At 43.3% G+C, this 19,632-nt stretch overlaps 2 protein-coding genes across 2 annotated transcripts in view; both read left to right on the top strand.

Moving 5' to 3' along the window:
- The first annotated feature begins 386 nt into the window (after window positions 1-386).
- Window positions 387-19,632, top strand: part of FOXN3 (forkhead box N3) — a 308,330-nt gene continuing 289,084 nt past the window's right edge. The window contains exon 1 of the mRNA XM_075129825.1: window positions 387-563. The gene's annotated coding sequence lies outside the window, so the exon portion shown is untranslated. The remainder of the gene's footprint in view (window positions 564-19,632) is intronic.
- LOC142072617 (uncharacterized) overlaps window positions 18,388-19,632 on the top strand; it is a 42,218-nt gene continuing 40,973 nt past the window's right edge. The window contains exon 1 of the mRNA XM_075130051.1: window positions 18,388-19,249. Within this exon, the coding sequence (XP_074986152.1) occupies window positions 18,670-19,249 (580 nt within the window). The 5' untranslated portion in view covers window positions 18,388-18,669. The remainder of the gene's footprint in view (window positions 19,250-19,632) is intronic.

Here is a 19,632-nt window from a genome sequence, read left to right as displayed (position 1 = left end):
AATTTAGATCTCGCTCCAGGTTCCTATTTTGAACCGTCTATAAAGTTTTCCTAGTTTCAAATTCCAGATTGTGTTTTGGCTTATTAGATAGGAGTCAGCAATAAAATTCAGATCTGGGTTTAGATTTGGGTTCACACTCCACCCTCTTCCCCAAAGTCTGGGCTATTCACAATCCATCAGGTCCATCTCTAACATAATTTGTAATGTTTCAGAAGTCATAAAGCAAGCAGTGCTTACATGACCATGTTCCCCACTAGGTGCTGGCAAGTGAGTCAGAACAATAAACATGATCTTTATTCTGCAATACAGTTTGTGGGACTCTCTATTATAGTTGAGCACTAGGACCCAGCAGAAAGTTTCCTTATTTCTGTGCTTTTAGCAGTACCTCTGACACAAGGATAGCTCAGTGAGCATGGAGTCTGGGTTATGGCTGCATTCTGTCTATAGGGATCATTCCAAATATTGAACAAAACCAGAATGGAAGGATTAACTGTGAGAATATAACATACCTGCAACAGCAACTAATGCAGAAGGAAGCAAGAGCAAAAAACAAAGATTAAAAGGTAACTAAAATGGTTCTCGTTTCCTGTCTTTTAATCTTTGGCTCAGTGTTTAGTATTGTCATTAGAAACCTATAAATGTTCAGGCAACTGCATGGGTGCACACTTGAATTTTTAGATTTTGTCCCCCCTCCCCGGAAGAAAAATTCCATCTGTTTCTAAATGGATACACTGCATGCAGCTTAAACTGTAAAAGGATGCAGGATGTACAGTAACCTTATCCAAATTAGTTTAGCTCCAAAAGTAAGTTAATATAAAAACAAACAAACAAAAACTTTCTGCAGGCGTTTAGTTGCTAAACCTTTTTGCTTCATTTGTTGTGGAAAAGCAGAACTTGCTTGATCTGATCAGGTAATTGATGTGTGTTTGTTAATAGCTTTCTAGGCTACATTGAGAATGAGTTATGAATGACAAAAATGTTCAAGGGCCTGATCCCATGCAGTCTTTACTCAGGCAAAACTCCTGTTCACTTCAAGGACTTGCAGGACGGGGTCCTCCTAATTTTGCAGTTGTGCTAATTTTGGTAGTTAACATTATTGATGGTCACTCAGCTTTGTTGTTTTAACCAAATTTTCAGATCTGTGGTTGCAATTTAGATCAAGCTTCAGGTCAATCAGCTATTCTGAATTTATTTTTTAGATTCTAAATAGAGATTAATAATATTTGGAGGGGAAACTGCCAGGCCAGAGCTGCTAAGAATTTTCTCCAGTTTTTGCTCACAATACAGAAAGATATTTTTGGAAAATAAAGCATTTTGCCCCAGCAACTCTACGGCCAAATCCTATAAAGCTGCTGAGCACCTCCTGTGAGGTGCTGAGTACCTTCCCCTGACTTCAGTGGGTTTTAATGGCACTGAGCACATCACAGGATTGGACACTTAAATTGCAGGGTGTTTTGTTTCATTTTAAGTGTTAATAGGCTGAGTGTTGGTAGTTCCCAAACACAAGCTGTGCTTCAGGAAAGGCATTTGAGAACTGTTGGGGTGGATGATGATAATAATTTAAAAATGCATCAAATTTGAAAGGAATAGGCTATTGACAGCCTCCATATGGAGATTGTCATAGCCAGTGTGCTTCCAGTTCATTGACACAGTCATTTCACTAATCTTAGGCAGACACCTTGTTATATTTCTTTTGTTCCTGTGTTTCACTGATTTTTAGATCTGTTTTATAGAGAAGCCCAGTTCATACTTTACAGTTCGTATATTTGTTTTATACACACTCACACACAATGATTCATCAGTTGTGTTAAGAGTGATTTGTCAAAGCTATTCAGAGAGGTATTTTCCTATTTTCTGATTAGCTTCCCCTTGCCTGCCTTTCTTCAATATTGACTTCTAACTTAGTTGGACTTTTTCTTGGGTTTATTTCTTCAAAATATATATGTGATTACTCTCTCAATAAAATAAGCCTCTCCCCCCCTTTCCCCCCCACCCCTCCCCAGCATACTTGTTAGACTGTGGTCAGCTTTTGTTTTGTATTATCAAAATATTTCTGTAAAATTCTGTCATTACTGCAGTATTGTGGTATACACAATTCAGTTGACTGAAACTTTAATTGCAGCAAACAGTGTTATGCTGTAGTATCATTTGCGTTACACCAGACCATTTCTTGGGTGGGTAGTGGGTAACTGGATTTCTTAATAAAATTATTACATTAGAATTTTTCATGCACAAAATGTTTACCTGGTGAGAGGGTAAATCAAAAATAAAAATGAATAAACAATTAGGATGAGTTTGTGCAGTATTAAAAAATCATGGCAAGGCCACTGTTATGAGCACAACGAATTCGGCAGCAAAACCGTGTTTTTCTCTCAGTATCTCATGCAGTAGCCAGGAAACTCTGGAAAGTGTGATCTCTTTGCAACTGAAAATATAAGGCCTTCTAACATTTGCAGCCTAAGCATTACGTGTCATTAAAGTAGCTCTCTTGTAAAAGAGGGACTGTCCCAGGAGCTGTAAAATCTATAAACACTTTTCTGATTGGCTTAAAAATTTAGACACAGGAAGTGGATGGTATCTAATAACAGACAAGTGGAGACACTGTTGTCATGGAAACTGAGAAGACTACCCCCCATTTATTTAAAAAAAAAAAAAAAAAAGAAAAGAAAAAAAAAAGCCTGCATGTCATCAGAAATGCCTGCAGAACACGCTGGCTTCTACTGCCTTTCCCACAGCATCTGTTGAAACCTGAGAATGTGCCTGTCACATCAAGGTCATGTTACAACAAACCCTGCACTGTCTTCCATATTTCGTATCTATATTTCACTTCAGACTCTTGAAAGAACAAAGAGTTAAGGGAATCAACCTGCAGTCCTTACTCAGGCAAAACTCCCACTGATTTCAGTGGGAGTCTTGCCTGAGCAAGGCCTGTGGTATTGGGCCCAGAAGATGTTTCTGCTGAAGTTTCGGGTTCCATACTGTGAAAAGGCTAAGACAAGAGGGGCTGAGAAAAAAAGTATGCGGGTGACTATTATTTTAACTTGCTACTGGGCCAAACTAATTCCTTGTGTAGCTCCTGTGGCTTCCAGAGGAGTTATAACAGATTAATTAGGCCCATTTTATAGGTGCTGGAACTAAGGGTGCAGGTGGTGCTGCAGCACCCCCCTGGCTTGAAGTGGATTCCATTATGTACTGGGCTTACAGTTTGGTTCAATGGCTCTCAGCACCCCCACTATAAAAACAGTTCCAGCACCCCTGCTTGTCATCATTAATTACCAAAATATGTTAAAAGTTTATTATTTAAATTTGAATGTCACAACTCGCCTTCGTATCTTGGGGAAAAAACCTTGAATGAATAAGTGTCAACTGTTAACATTAAGTAATCTTTTCTATTGGAGCCTCTGTTTGCTTCAGGAACACAGTGAAGGTTACAACTGAGACATGAAAGAAAAACATACTGCATGAGGGGTGAATACAGCATGGGAAAATAAAGACTGATAATAAACCGCTACAATTAGTATTATGGTTAATTAAAGTTTTACTTCGCTGGTCTTTTGAAAAGTTTCTTGTGTCTGAGAGGGAAGAGCCATTTTGCTTTTAAAAGCTTAACTGGAATCTTTCACAACAAACTCACAAGAAAGACTTGTGGGAGGGGTTGATTCCTTCCTCCCCTTGGGTAGCTGATGCTGATCTCAAATGTTTCTGACAGAAGAACATCTCTGCGTGTTTATTACATTTGCTCCGAAGCATTTTATTTTGGTGTTCCCTTAGATCCCCATTTAGCAGTGTTATCCTTATCAAATGGTTAGTGTAAACCACTTGAATGCTTCACCCTCAATATAAATCATCAGTTTTGAAAGCTACTACAATGACTAGTCTGACCTTTGTTTTCTCTTTACTTGCATATTTCATTGGTTTTTAAGGAAAACTAGCTGACTGCTGAGCAGTTGTTATAGCTTTAGGGCCAGTTCTGAGTTGATAACGAGCTGAAGGTGCTCAGAATCTTGCAGGAGGCACTCTGCACCTTCCAGGACTGGACCCTTACTTTCTGAAAAACAAAGGGCTGACTCATTTACATTAAGGCTAGAGCAGTGTATTAAATCAGTGTAAGTGTAATGTACTCCCTTTACGCTGCCAGAGGGGTTTACAATGAGTCAAATAAGTTATTTGAGTGCAAATAAGAGTCAGCCTCCGAGAGTTCTAGAACTGAAGCATGTCAGCTTATTATGAAAACAGTGGTTCATGTACACTTTAGAAAAGTCTTTGAGATTTGGATAATTGCATAATTTTATCCAGCTCATATTTAATTAGCTGGATGTTGCTTTTAATTGAGTGGAACTTAAATGAAGAATGTGAGGCTTAATGGCAAAAGTTGTTCTCTTTTCTAGCAAAGAATTTCCTGTTGTCAGGATCTTTCTTATCTGTAGGAACGTTCATTGGCAGGAAATATGTCAGTTACTTGTTTTTACAAACTGAAGGAAATGAACTGGATTAGTTAGTTGCTTTCTCGATTCAACCTTCATTCTTCATGGTCCCTAATGTTTGTGTAACAGTATTTATCTCTGATCAGTTTAGTGTGTAAAAGTTTTATTACACCAAACACTTATCAGTACTCTTTGACATGTGAAATGCAAGATACAATCGGAAGCAAAATTATATTTGGTTTTGTCAATCCACATTTCCTCCACCCTGCTCCCTTTTTCAAAAGTGGACTGTAAAACTGAATGCATAAATTGCCTGTTTGCATGCAGAACTGGTATTTGGATGTGCAAATTGGATAACTAATTTCCTGTATAGTCAGTTTGCATGCACAGATTTTTTTTCTCATATAAAGGCCAGTTTCTGAGGGCATAAAGTCGTACATGAATTATTTTATTAATTGTCCTTTGCATTTCTAATTCACCTTCCACCCAGGGATCACCAAACACTTTACAAACATTAATACTCACAACACGTGTGAGGCAGGGAGGTATTATCTCCATTGTGTAGATAAGGAAACTGAGGCACAAAATGGTCAAATGACTTGTCCAAGGTTACAAAGCAAGTGAGTGGCAGAGCTAGGAAGAGAACTCAGATTAAGTCTCAGGTCTAGGTGTCCACCTCCCAGTCTGGGCTCTACTGCCATCCATAAACCCTGGAAGCACCAACTGAGTTTAAGTGCCTACATTTTTGCAGGTAAACTTCCCTAGGCCCCTATGTTACTGCCTTTGGAATGTGCACTGTTTCCTCACCCTAAGCATCCGGACACCTAGCTCCTGCCTAAGCTCCAGAGCAATTCACAAACCAGGGGAAGATAGGCATTTAGCTGCCTAAGTTGTCTCTGGGTCCAGATCTGGTAGGTATGCTCAGAGGCCATCTACCAGCTGGGGTCCCATTCAAAATCTGGATGGAAGAAGTGGTGGCTACTTTTAGCATGCTGGTTATAACACTGACCTGAGATGAGGAAGACCCAAGTTCAATTCCCCTTCTCTGCCAGAGAGGGAAGAAAGGATTTGAACAGCTGTCTCCTACCCCTCACAGAATAGTGCTCTGATGACTGAGCTATGGGACAATCAGAGGCCTGGTCTACACTAAAAAGTTAGGTTGAAGGAAGCTGACTTAAGTCGACCTGTTAATGGATGTGTCTACACTACCAGGTCCTTTACACCAACCTAAATTGCCTTTAATGTTGACTTCTGTAATCCACCTCTGCAAGAGGTGTAGCGCTTAATTCGATTTTCATGGATTGACTGCAAGGTAATGCAGACGCAGTGTTGTGTAATTCGACTTAATTGGCCTCCATGTGGTGTCGTACAATGCTCGGCTGTGACCGCTCTGGAAATCATTCTCAACTCTGCTGCACTGCAGCCATGTACACAGGAAACAGCCCCTCCCCCGCTAAAGCCCCAGGAATTTTTGATTTCCCATTTCCTGTTTGATCAGCATTGGGAGCATGCCATCTTGAACACAGCTGATCATGGAGACTACACGCCCCAAACGCGCTCCAGCCTGGTCTGCACAGGAGGTGGTGTATCTCATCGCTGTGGGGGGAGAAGAGTCTATGCAGGCAGAACTCCGATCCAGCAGAAGAAATGCTGACATCTATGCAAAGATTGCTCATGGAATGGGGGAGAAGGGCTACATGAGGGACACACAGCAGTGCCGTCTGAAAATAAAAGAACTTTTCCAAGTGTACCAGAAGGCAAAGAAGGCAAACAGTCGTTCTGGTGTTGAACCCCACACATGCTAGTTCTACAATGAGCTGCATGTAATTCTTGAGAGTGATCCTACCAGCACCCCCACAAGCAATGTGGACAACTCACAGGTGTGTGAATCTAGGGACAACAAGGAGGACAATATGGTGGATGAGGAAGAGGAGGAGGATGAGAATGGAAGACAGGTGAGCAGTGGATCCATTCTCCCTAAGAGCCAAGAAATATTTTTAATTTAGAGACCTGTGGGTCGCAGGACATCATGGTGGCCGACCGTGATGCTGGGAAAGGCACCTCTGGTGAGCATACAGTTACCATCAAAGTCCAGTTAAACTTTAGTGGGCACACACATTCGGTGGTATTTCATGTTTACTGTGAAGAAAAAGCGAGGTGCTATGGTGGCAGAGGGTGGCCCCCAGAAAATACTGTTTATGTGGACTGGGATTATGTGGAATCCTCCAGGGATATCTCTAGGAAACGTTCATGGAGGTACTCTGCAATCCTTTGCAGAAGGTTTCTGGGCAGGACAGTCTTATTTCCTCCACCATAATAGGACACTTTCCCATGCAACTCCTGAATTAATTCTGCTGGCATCATTGCAGTACACAGCGTAGCAGCATAAGGACCGGCTCTATACCCAGATGCTTGCAGCATCTCCTTCCTTTCTGCCTCTGTTACCCTCAGGAGACTGGTATCACAGAGGGTCGCCTAGGGGAAACAGGGGAAGTTCTCATTAAAAGTGCTCTTAGAAGAAAAAATAAAAGGGCAGGTAGACCCACCCCACACCCACACATTCCGGATTACCAAACCACGCAGCCACTAATGTGCCTTTACTGTGCTCGGCGTGGGTCGGTAAGTAATTTAAAGTGGCTGATAGGGGACTGGGGCCCCACATGAGAGATTCCGCAATTTGGGAGTGAAAATGTTCCCCCTACCCCATTCGTAAACAGTTTCCCATGGAGCTACCTTTGCTTCCGACATGAGCCTGCCATAAATTTCATTAAAAGTGTGATCACCCATGACCTGGGGAGGGCCTACTCACCATGGCTGGAGCAGCAAAACTGCACAGTGAATGGTTACAGATTATGTTATGGCTTGCACCTAATGTAATAAGGGTTGTTTTTTTTAAGAAAACGGCCTTGCTATGGAAACATTTTATTCATGTGCAATGGCTCCTTTATTTTTTCCCCAGACTCACACACCTGTGAGGTGTTCACCTTGCTTGTGGAAATGTGTCCTTCGGCGTGTCATCAACACCTGAAAGCAGACTTTTGCTGATTGGAAGGAGAAGAAAGAGAACGCGGGAGGATATATTCACTGAGATAATGCACGCCTCTGGGACAGCTGACACAGAGCTGAGAGCGTAGAGGATTTCACTGTCCGAGAAGTTAGACATGGATATGGAGAGCAGGAAAGCTTCCAATGAGCAAGAGGAGCAGTGCAAGATGAGATGCTTCAGATTATGAGGGACCAAGCAGACATGTTGTGATGTCTGGTTGAACTGCAGGAACAGAAGCAGGAGGGTAGAGTCCCTCTGCAGACCCTGGTGGACAGCCAGCCAGCATCGCCTGGTGCAGAATCACCCTCCCCCAAGAGTTCCATGAGGCGTGAGCATAAAGTCCATTATCCCTTTCACTTAACTCAGGGGGAGGGTACAAGTAACAGAAGGCTCCTATTCACAGACCTTTGATGGTCTGGAATGTGGTGTTATGTTACATACCTGAAAATGTTTCTCCTGTTCCAACTTTACAACCCCTTTTCCCCAGGTCACCTATTTTCTGCTCTTCCTCTTTACTTATGTTTGTTAAATAAAGTAAATGGATTCAAGAAATAAATGTTCTTTACTGAGTAGAAGCAGTGGGCTGGGGTGGAGGGTTGGCTTTATAGGGACAGTGATACAAGTCATGTGAAGCTTTGGGAAAGCACAATGCAGACACGCAGCTCATGTTACTGTAACTCATTATCGAAACAGCTTTTCAAAGCCTCGCGGATACGCAGCACCCCTTGCTATGCTCTTCTTATTGCCCAGGTGTCTGGCTGCTCAAAAATGGCTGCCATGCGATCTGTCTCAACTGCCCACCCTTACAGAAAATTTCCCCCCTTTTTTTCACTTTTATGGATATTATGGAGCACACAGCAGGCAGCTATAACCATGGGGATGTTCTCTTCACTAAGGTCCAACCTTATTAGGAAACTTCTCCAGCACCCTTTTATATGACCAAAGGCAAATTCAACCACCATTCTGCACTTGCTGAGCCTATAGTTGAAACGTTCCTTACTGCTGTCCGGATGGCCGGTGTACGGCTTCATGAGCCATGGGAGCAAGGGGTAGGCTGGGTCCTCCAGGATAACTACAGGCATCTCTAAGTCGTCAATGTTCATTTTGTGGTCTTTAAAGAAATTCCCAGATTGTAGCTTTTTGAACAGACCCGAGTGCCTAAAAATGCACGCATCATGAACCTTTCCCGACCATCCTATGTTGATGTCGATGTCGATGAAACACCCCCTGTGATCCACCAGCACTTGCAACACCATTGAAAAGTATCCCTTTTGGTTTATGTACTCTTTGGCAAGGTGGTCTTGTGGCCAGAATGGGGATATGTGTGCCATCTATCGCCCCACCGCAATTAGGGAACCCTATCACGGCGAAACCATCCACTATGTCCTGCACATTCCCCAGACTCACTACCCTTCATAGCAGAAGTCAATTAATGGCCCTGCACAGTTGGAGCACAGCAGCTCCCATGGTTGACTTACCTACTCCAGATTGGTTCCCCACTGACCAGTAACTCTCTGGCGTTGCAAGCTTCCAAATAGCAATCGCCATTCTCTTCTCCACTGTCAGAGCAGATCTCATCATTGTGTTGCTGAACTGCAGAGCAGGAGAAAGCTCTGCACAAAGTTCCTGGAAGGCAGCCTTCTGCATTTGAAAATCCTGCAGCCACTGCTTGTCATTCCATACCTGCAAAACCAGTCAGTGCTTGTTTCACGGGACCAGAAACGGCGCTCAATAGAGCGCAGATGCTCTGTGACTGCCAGCAGCAACTGTGAATTGTTTTTTTCAATGGCTTGCAGCAGGGCGGCAAATCCTACTTCGGCTCTGGAAATATTGCAGGAGAAGGCACGAGGTGTTTGAGATTGTCACAGCAAGAGTGTACAACAGAGAAGGCTCCATGCTTCTGGAGTTTTAAGGTGGCCGTTTTAAGTTGCAAAAACCACTGGGTTGTTTCCTGTTAATATGAGGGAGGGAGCATAGTGCATCATGGGATGCCAATGCAACATTCCCATTTGCCCCTGTGACAATGTTTTGGTCCCATGAGGAATTGCACAAACTTCCCGAAACACACTGCGGCAAGCTGCACTTTGGGATAGCTACCCATGATGCACTCCATCGAGACACTGAGCATGGTGTGGCCATGCACAATCAACTTAATTAATTTGGAGGCTTGAGGTTGAATTAGATAAAGTCAACTTAATTTTGTAGTGTAGACAAGCCCTGAGATGGGGCTCCTTCAATCTCTCCTGCTGAAGCTGTTGCATGGTGCATAAATAAAGGTGATGGGAGCAGAGAAATCAGACCTGGGATCTTCCAGGTGGGTGCTCTAACCACTGAATTGCAGTCAGTCCCACCTGGATTGTGGATTCCACTGTGGATAAACACTTAGCTAGTCATTGGACTAGAGAGAGAGAGAGAGAGGTCCCTCCCCAGGATTCCAGTTTACAATGTAATTGGGGGGAAAAACCCCACACCAATTGAAAACAACTGGAGGTACCAAAAATTTAGATCCATTTCCTTTTCGGAGCCTCCTCCAAGTCTGAAGTTGTTGGGATCCCAAGTTGGAGACCAGTGATTAAGTTGAGATTCTGAAAACTGAGCGCTTACAGGTGGATTCATCGACCCATACTTAGGCACCGAAATAAGAATAAGTGGCCTGATTTTTTCAAAAGTGCTGAGAGCACACAGCAGTTCCCAGCCATGGAATCTCCTGGGTGCTCTGCACTTTTGAAATCCCCATTTATGTAGGTGCCTGACTTCATAGTCCTGTTTTTGAAAATCTTGGATTAAATAAATATAACACGAGCACCTAATGATAAATCTTTTCATGGCAGTGTCTTTGCATGATCACTTTGCCTGAGACCCAGAAGGTCTGTAAGGGGGATGGGCTGGCCTCTCGGACCCAAATAATGCAGTGTAAAAACAGACCTCATAGACTGCACCTGTTAACAAAACACTATATATTAAGCCTACAATAAGCTCATTATTAGCCTGTTCACGGAGATACTAAGTACTCAGTGATACCGTCACAATTTTTCATAATAAAAGAAACACTCAACCTAAAATACAAAGCTAAAGGTGCTGAATGGTCCTGAGCATGGTAGAAACAGAAAGCTAGATTGATTGACAGTAATAATATAGCTCTGGATTATTACTAGACATGAGCAGATCCAAACCAGGCCTAGCCTGTGGTTTCAAGTTCAAGGCTGAATCCACTCTAGAGTTCAGGTTCAGATTTGATTGTGCCAAAATCTCCTGAGTTATACTTCCAAGGTTCTGAGATGGATGAGCCATCAGACTCATAGGCAGGAGACCTGGGTCCTTTCCCGGTTTTCCCTTTGATGCTGTCTGTGGCGTTTGGCAAGTCATTTCTGCTTCCTGGGGATAATGATACTTACCTTCTATGTAAAGTGCTTTGAGATGTACTGTTGAAAAGCACTATATAAGAATTGAGTATTATTATTATTATTTTATTCTATCTGTGCCATAGTTTCCCCTTGTGTAAAATGGGAATAACGAAGCTTGACGCCTCTCATCATCTTGTGTCTTGATTATTGCAATATCCGTTTCTCTGGCCTTGATAAATGCAATGTTGCCTTGCTCATGTCCATTCAGAATGCTGCTGCAAAAATCATTTTCCTAGACCGTCACTTTGATCATATCATCCCGCTTCGGGTTCCCCCTTCTCTATCACATCAAACATACATGCCTGTCTTCAATTCCAAGGCCCTTCACAGCCTCTCCTCACCCTACCTATCATCTCTCACTTGCTATCAAGTTTTCGATTCCTGCCTCCAGTCGGCCCATGCTGCCAGCCTCCATTGCCCAGTTATTAAATTTTCACACACGCACCTTTGTGCTTTGCTCATGCTGCTCCTCATGCTTGGAAGAAGCCCCTCATAAATATCCTCAAAACTACTGCTTTTCCTTCTTTGAACCCTGCCTTTCAACTCTTCTTTTCTGTGATGCCTACAAAAAAATGGAGAACTGTTAGGCTGCTGGTATGCTGACATCATGGCCTATCATTCTGACCAATGTTTTTCTAACTGTTTCCTTGTACTCCCCCATCAGCCTGTATGTATCCATCTGTTGTCTTTTGTCTTATATTTAGATTGGAAGCTCTCTGGGGCTCATACCAGCTTTTTGTTCTGTGCTTGCACAATGCCTGACACAATGGGGTCCTGGTCCATGACTAGGGCTCCTAAGTACTATAGTTAGATAAATTCATAATAATTTGTAAGAGCTTTGAGATATGTGGACGGAAAGAGAAATATAGATGATGACAGGTTTCAGAGTAACAGCCGTGTTAGTCTGTATTCGCAAAAAGAAAAGGAGTACTTGATGATGATGATTTTATTTATTATTTTGCTCCAGCTAGGACAGCTGGTGTTGTGAAAGTGCAACCATTAGATGTTCTTATCTTTAGTTGGGACAGGGCCTCTATTCTGTAAGGGCACGCGGGGTGATTCTGCTCCAATGGCTGTGCTGGGGAAGCTCCTCCCTTTCCCCGAAATCTACATTTGCTGTGGGGTAATCTTTTAGCTGCTAACACTCTGCCTCCTTTCTCTGACTCTGCTTCATTGCATAGGCAGAGGGATTCTGGTTCGTGAGTTCTTTAAAATGTATTCCCTGGGTGACTGGCATCAGTCAGCCAGGAAGGAAGGCACCCCCTGCGTTAGGACACTGTGGATATTGGGACTCTGCTGCTGCTCAGGTGGAGTGCTGGGTCCCTTAACTTGAACCTAATTGCACAATACTTACCAGCTGCAGATACTCCTCCACATCCTATTCACGTCAGCTGAGCTACTTAACATGGCTTCAAAGACAATATACTAGACTTTTTAACAAATTGAGTTTAAGTACAAGACAATACAAGCTAGGCTTTGGAAAGCAATTCACATTAGCTTTATTGCTAATTGCTGCTTGTACTGTAAAATATTAGTACCCACTCTTTTTTTTTTCTTTTTTTGCTTTCCTGTAGACCATTGATCCTGCTGCTACAGAACCAAGTAATAACCTTACTTCTGCATTGGCCCTGCCTTGTATCTTGAGTTCTCCACGCCATAGGCAGCTCTGTGACTCCCTGATATGGTGATGGGTTTTTTTTATGTTTGGCTTTGCACAGTGGCCAACCTTTCCCCTGGATACGTCAGCTTCCAGTGTGGCCAGTATATGCAGCCTTTCTGGCCTGATTCATCCCCCGAGAGCCTCACCGTACATTATTTCTCTTACGAGCATCCTCCCGCAGTGAATTTCAGTGCTGGCTGCACTTGTTGTGAAGGGAAGCGTAGGCAATTATAAGAGAGGTGCCCAAACTAGGGTCCCAGCTTTTCCAAAGCTCAGGGTTGTTTGGATCTGGGTTTTGGAGCAGGTTCATCTCTACAAATTCCCAAGAAACTGGTTAATATGTTCATTTTAACCCTGAGTTTTGTAAAGCTTTTTGGGAAGGGTTTCAAATATCTCAATCCTGTTTTTTTAACGTTATCTTTACTGGGTTTTTCTAGCTTCATTCTTTACAGAGAGAAACCATATTTTAATAATTCACTTATATACTTTTCACTCCATTAACATTTTATCATTCTAGCATTGTGCATATGGTGAACTGCTTAATCTGCTCATTAGGGGCCTAATCCTGCTTCACACATGCACCTGCGTCCAGGTGTGGAAGTCCCTAAATGGAGCTGCTATTTTGCTTTTTGGACTGAGGGGAGTTTTTTAGATTAGATTAAACAAAACATGCAGAGTCGGGGGGTTGTTTGAGTTTTGTTTTTTAAGAAAAGGAAATGCACTTACTGCTACCTTAATGTGTTTATTAAGGGTCGGGTTGTAACTCAGAAAATAATGGGAATAGTTAAGTGTCAGACCTCCTTGACTCTGTGAAGCCATCACAAAATGTAACACTAAGGGCCTGATTGTATAAAGACTGTGGGGTTATTTCTGCTGTCACTTACATCATTTTCACACCATTGTATCATTACTGATTTCAATACTGATTTATACCGGGGCTAAAATGCTTGCCTAATCTGCATGTACATTTACCATGATTTGCACGTGTTTTTGTGTACAGATAGCCAGTTAAGAGTTGCACAGTCACGGTAACTGTTAAAAGAAACAGAGGCGTGAACTATGAATGGAGCAGGTCCTCAAAGAATCAATCCTGAAGCACTTGCATGAGAGGAAAGTGATCAGGAACAGCCAGCATGGATTCACCAAGGGAAGGTCATGCCTGACTAATCTAATCGCCTTCTATGATGAGATTACTGGTTCTGTGGATGAAGGGAAAGCAGTGGATGTATTGTTTCTTGACTTTAGCAAAGCTTTTGACACGGTCTCCCACAGTATTCTTGTCAGCAAGTTAAGGAAGTATGGGCTGGATGAATGCACTACAAGGTGGGTAGAAAGCTGGCTAGATTGTCGGGCTCAACGGGTAGTTATCAATGGCTCCATGTCTAGTTGGCAGCCGGTATCAAGTGGAATGCCCCAAGGGTCGGTCCTGGGGCCGGTTTTGTTCAATATCTTCATAAATGATCTGGAGGATGGTGTGGATTGCACTCTCAGCAAATTTGCGGATGATACTAAACTGGGAGGAGTGGTAGATACGCTGGAGGGGAGGGATAGGATACAGAAGGACCTAGACAAATTGGAGGATTGGGCCAAAAGAAATCTGATGAGGTTCAATAAGGATAAGTGCAGGGTCCTGCACTTAGGACGGAAGAACCCAATGCACAGCTACAGACTAGAGACCGAATGGCTAGGCAGCAGTTCTGCGGAAAAGGACCTAGGGGTGACAGTGGACGAGAAGCTGGATATGAGTCAGCAGTGTGCCCTTGTTGCCAAGAAGGCCAATGGCATTTTGGGATGTATAAGTAGGGGCATAGCGAGCAGATCGAGGTTCGTGATCGTTCCCCTCTATTCGACATTGGTGAGGCCTCATCTGGAGTACTGTGTCCAGTTTTGAGCCCCACACTTCAAGAAGGATGTGGATAAATTGGAGAGAGTCCAGCGAAGGGCAACAAAAATGATTAGGGGGCTGGAACACATGAGTTATGAGGAGAGGCTGAGGGAGCTGGGATTGTTTAGCCTGCAGAAGAGAAGAATGAGGGGGGATTTGATAGCTGCTTTCAACTACCTGAAAGGGGGTTCCAAAGAGGATGGCTCTAGACTGTTCTCAATGGTATCAGATGACAGAACGAGGAGTAATGGTCTCAAGCTGCAGTGGGGGAGGTTTAGATTGGATATTAGGAAAAACTTTTTCACTAAGAGGGTGGTGAAACACTGGAATGCGTTACCTAGGGAGGTGGTAGAATCTCCTTCCTTAGAGGTTTTTAAGGTTAGGCTTGACAAAGCCCTGGCTGGGATGATTTAACTGGGAATTGGTCCTGCTTCGAGCAGGGGGTTGGACTAGATGACCTTCTGGGGTCCCTTCCAACCCTTATATTCTATGATTCTATGATTCTATGAACTAGGGCACCAAACTTGCATGTTTGGTGCCCTAATTCACACCTCTGTTTCTTTTAACAGCTGTTTGTACCTGCACCCCAATATGAAATTAGGCTTTGAACTTTTACAGTGATTTTCCTTCTTTTTAAAATATAAAATAGACATTTAGAGTAATATGGAAATCATTATTATGTATTTATTTATTTATTATTCAGATGCTGAGACTATGCTTGGCACTTACCTAACACTTAGGAAGGCAAACTCCTTAGCCCACTGGTTTTCAGCCTGTGGTCTGTGGACCCCTGTGGGTTTGCAGACTGTTTAAGATTTCCAAAGGCGTCTGCATCTCCATTTGAAAATGTTTAGGGGTCTGCAAATGAAAGAAGGTTGAAAACCACTTCCCTAGCCCAAAAAATATGCAGTGTGAGAAGACAAGGGCAGTGGAGGACTTAAAAGGTGATTGCAAGAAATTTAAACTGGAAGTGGTGGAGAAGGCAAGGTCAGGGAGGTTCAAAGAGGCTGGGTGATGTGGTCAGAACACAAGCAAGGAAGATGGCTGTGTCTTGTGTGCTGGGGGGAGGGGAGTGATGCTGGTGTCAGGGAGGCCAGAGATCAGGAGGTTACAGTAATAAAGATGGAAGATGAGGAGAGCATGGATGAGGGTTTTAACCAGTTGGAAGATAAGAAAGTCAGATCTCAGAAATTGTGGGCCAGATCCTCAGCTGGTGTAAATTGGCATGTGTTACAATGATTTATACCAGGATAGATCTGGCCCTCTGTGTGTGGCAAAAAGCAGCAAGGTTTGGTCAAGCCCTGGATGTGAAGAATGAGTGAAAGGGAAGAGATGAAGATGACCCCCAGATTACAGGCCTGAGTGACAGGGAAGATAGTGGTGTATTCAACAGGGAGAGTGAATGGGGGATTGGAGAGAGTTTGTGAGGAAAGATCAGGAGTCCAGTTTGTTATGTTGAGTTTAATTTGATGAGACATCCAGGAGATGTCTGTGAGACAGGCTGAGATATGGGAGAGGATGGAGCGGGACTGGTGTGGGAGATTTGTCATCCCCATAGAGGTGATAGCTGAAGTTGTGTGAGTGGATAAGATACAGTGAGAAGAGAAAAGAAAAAGGGGTCAAGGACTGAGTGATAGAGGCGGACACACTGAAAGACTCTGAACAAATGGCCAAAGAGGTGGAAGGTGAACCAGGAGAGCCAAGGGAGGACAAATGTCAAGCTGAAAAGAGTTATACAATCTTACCTAATATTTAAAGTTTGTAAGATAAATAGACGGACATCAACTTCTTGAGAGGCATAGGTCATGAATAATCATGTATACAACTCATAAACTTTGAAAAGCTAAGCTATCAACAAACCCCAGCTTAACTCTTATGTCTAATTTTTTTATATCTTCTGTTGTTGCAAAGTAGTCTAATGTGATAGTGCAGCAGACTTTCAAGTCCTGGGGATGGTTACAGCAGTATCACTAATTTATGCTGCATAGTGCTTCTGTCACTGTTCTTATACAGAGCTCTGCTTGTTATTTTTCCATGGAAGCAAAGCTGTGGCTGCAGAGTGTTCTGGATGTGCCTAGAGACTCCAGTACAGTTAATATTATCAAGGTTTGATTGAGCTATTTGGTTTTTGTTTGTTTGTTTGTTTGTAACTGGAAAACTGTTTTCACTATGTCTCTCTCCTTTTCCATTTTAAATTTTCTTTCGAAATCTAAACAATTTTGATTTGATGTGTCACTACAGAAATGACTGTTGTGTCTGGTACAAGCTTTATTACTTAAATGTATTGGGCCCAAATCACCCCTGGGGTAACTTCATTGACTGAGTTTTGTGGTGACCTTATAGGACCTGATTCTGATCTGAGTTCTCTGAATTTAATTCCTTTGGCTTCAGTGGAGTTAGCCTTGATTTACACTGGTGGAATTCAGATCTGAATTGTGCCTGTTGTATTTATGCTGCTAAGGGAGGCATTGTTATATGTTGGTATGATTAGCTGGTTTTCACTCTGCCAGATGCCTGAAGTGTGATACTGATGGCGATGGGGGCATCTGCTCATCTGCCTTTCTAGCTGTCAGCTGTGTGACTGGAAATGCTCAGTTTTGGACTAAAGGAATTAAAAGTCAGATTATTGCTAAGGAACTTCAAACAGGTGCAGGGAAGTCAGAGAATTTTCTTAAACGTAACATTATAGGAGAGCATTATGGGATACAGAACATCTAGGTCGCTGGTTTAAATCCAGCCCAGGCTGGTATTGGTTAAAAATCATTGCTGTCTGATAGATGTTTGGTGGCCTATGTGAAATGAGTTTAATAGTTCTCAGTCCATTTTCTGACAGATTAATGTCCACATTGTCACTATAATTACTAAATTGGTATTAGGTGGAGCCCTAATTTGTAGTCTAAGCAGCGAGACCAATAACTGAATAAGTGTGGAGATTGATTTACCCTCTGAACCATTTCAGAACTGGAAAGCAGTGACTCTGAAAAGGCTATGGGGTCATAGTGGACAAGTAACTCAACATGAGCTCCCAGTACGATGCTGTGGCAAAAAGGACTAATGCGATCCTTGGGTGTATAAACAGGGGAGGAGTGAGCAGGGGTAAGGAGATGAGTTTACTTCTGCATATGGCACTGGTGAGACCAACACTAGAATACTACCTCCAGTGCTGGTGTGCATATTTTAAAAAGGATGTTGAAAAATTGGAGAGGATTCAGAAAAGAGCCACAAAAATTATTTGAGAGCTGGAAAAAATGCCTGATAGTGAGAGACTTAAAGAGCTCAATCTGTTTATCTTATCAAAAAGAAGATTGAGAGGTGACTTGATTACGATGGATAAGTACCTTCATGGGGATAAAATACCGGGTACTGAAGGGCTCTTTACTGAAGCAGAGAAAGGCATCATAAGAAGTAGGTAGAAGCTGAATCAGACAAGTTCCAATTTGAAATTAGGCACACATTTTTAACAATGGGCTTGTTGGAACAAACTGCCAAAGTAGTAGATTCTCCATTTCTTGATGCCTTCAGATCACGATCGGAAGACTTTCTGGAAGGTATGCTTTAGCCAAACAAAAATTATTGGGTTCAGTACAGGGGGAACTGGGTATAACTCTATGGCCTGTTTCAGAGTAGCAGCTGTGTTAGACTGTATCTGCAAAAAGAACAGGAGTACTTGTGGCACCTTAGAGACTAACGAACGTACTTGAGCCTGTGATATGCCAGTCAGACTAGATGATCTAATGCTCCCTTCTGGCCTTAAACTCTGACTCTAGAAACAAGGTTGAGGCCTGTGGCTGGGGATGTGTGGGGAAGATTGGACAGCTATTGTTTGTCTTGAAATTTGTCCTATGGTTAAACAGAGAACTTAATTCTACTTTGCATGCTGCTAGCTGGTGCTTAGCCCTGGTCTACACTAGGACTTTAGATCGAATTTAGCAGCGTTAAATCGATTTAAACCTGCACCCGTCCACACAATGAAGCCCTTTATTTCGACTTAAAGGGCTCTTAAAATCGATTTCCTTACTCCACCCCTGACAAGTGGATTAGCGCTTAAATCGACGTTGCCGGCTCGAATTTGGGGTACTGTGGACACAATTCGATGGTATTGGCCTCCGGGAGCTATCCCAGAGTGCTCCATTCTGACCGCTCTGGACAGCGCTCTCAACTCAGATGCACTGGCCAGGTAGACAGGAAAAGAACCGCGAACTTTTGAATCTCATTTCCTGTTTGGCCAGCGTGGCAAGCTGCAGGTGACCATGCAGAGCTCATCAGCAGAGGTGACCATGATGGAGTCCCAGAATCGCAAAAGAGCTCCAGCATGGACTGAACGGGAGGTACGGGATCTGATCGCTGTTTGGGGAGAGGAATCCGTGCTATCAGAACTCCGTTCCAGTTTTCGAAATGCCAAAACCTTTCTGAAAATCTCCCAGGGCATGAAGGACAGAGGCCATAACAGGGACCCGAAGCAGTGCCGCGTGAAACTGAAGGAGCTGAGGCAAGCCTACCAGAAAACCAGAGAGGCGAACGGCCGCTCTGGGTCAGAGCCCCAAACATGCCGCTTCTATGATGAGCTGCATGCCATTTTAGGGGGTTCAGCCACCACTACCCCAGCCGTGTTGTTTGACTCCTTCAATGGAGATGGAGGCAATACAGAAGTAGGTTTTGGGGACGAAGAAGATGATGATGAGGAGGTTGTAGATAGCTCACAGCAAGCAAGCGGAGAAACCGGTTTTCCCGACAGCCAGGAACTGTTTCTCACCCTAGACCTGGAGCCAGTACCCCCCGAACCCACCCAAGGCTGCCTCCTGGACTCAGCAGGCGGAGAAGGGACCTCTGGTGAGTGTACCTTTTAAAATGCTATACATGGTTTAAAAGCAAGCATGTGAAAGGATTACTTTGCCCTGGCATTTGCGGTTCTGCCTTTGCAAAAGGTTTCTGGGGAGGGCAGCCTTATTTCGTCCTTCATGGTAGGACACTTTACCACTCCAGGCCAGCAACACGTACTGGGGAATCACTGTAGAACAAAGCATTGCAGTGTATGTTTGCTGGCATTCAACCAAAATCCGTTCACGCGGTGGGAGGAGGCAAAATGCGACCTTGTAACGAAAGCACATGTGCTATGTATGTAATGTTAACTTTCAAGGTTTACCCTGAAAGAGTGTAGCCACTGTTTTATAAAATGTGTCTTTTTAAATACCGCTGTCCCTTTTTTTTTCTCC

The sequence above is a fragment of the Caretta caretta genome, chromosome 6 (genome assembly GCF_965140235.1).
Source record: "Caretta caretta isolate rCarCar2 chromosome 6, rCarCar1.hap1, whole genome shotgun sequence".
Lineage (NCBI taxonomy): Eukaryota > Metazoa > Chordata > Testudines > Cheloniidae > Caretta > Caretta caretta.
The sequence above is the reverse complement of the archived record's forward strand: the minus strand, read 5'-3'. Positions and strand labels throughout refer to the sequence as shown.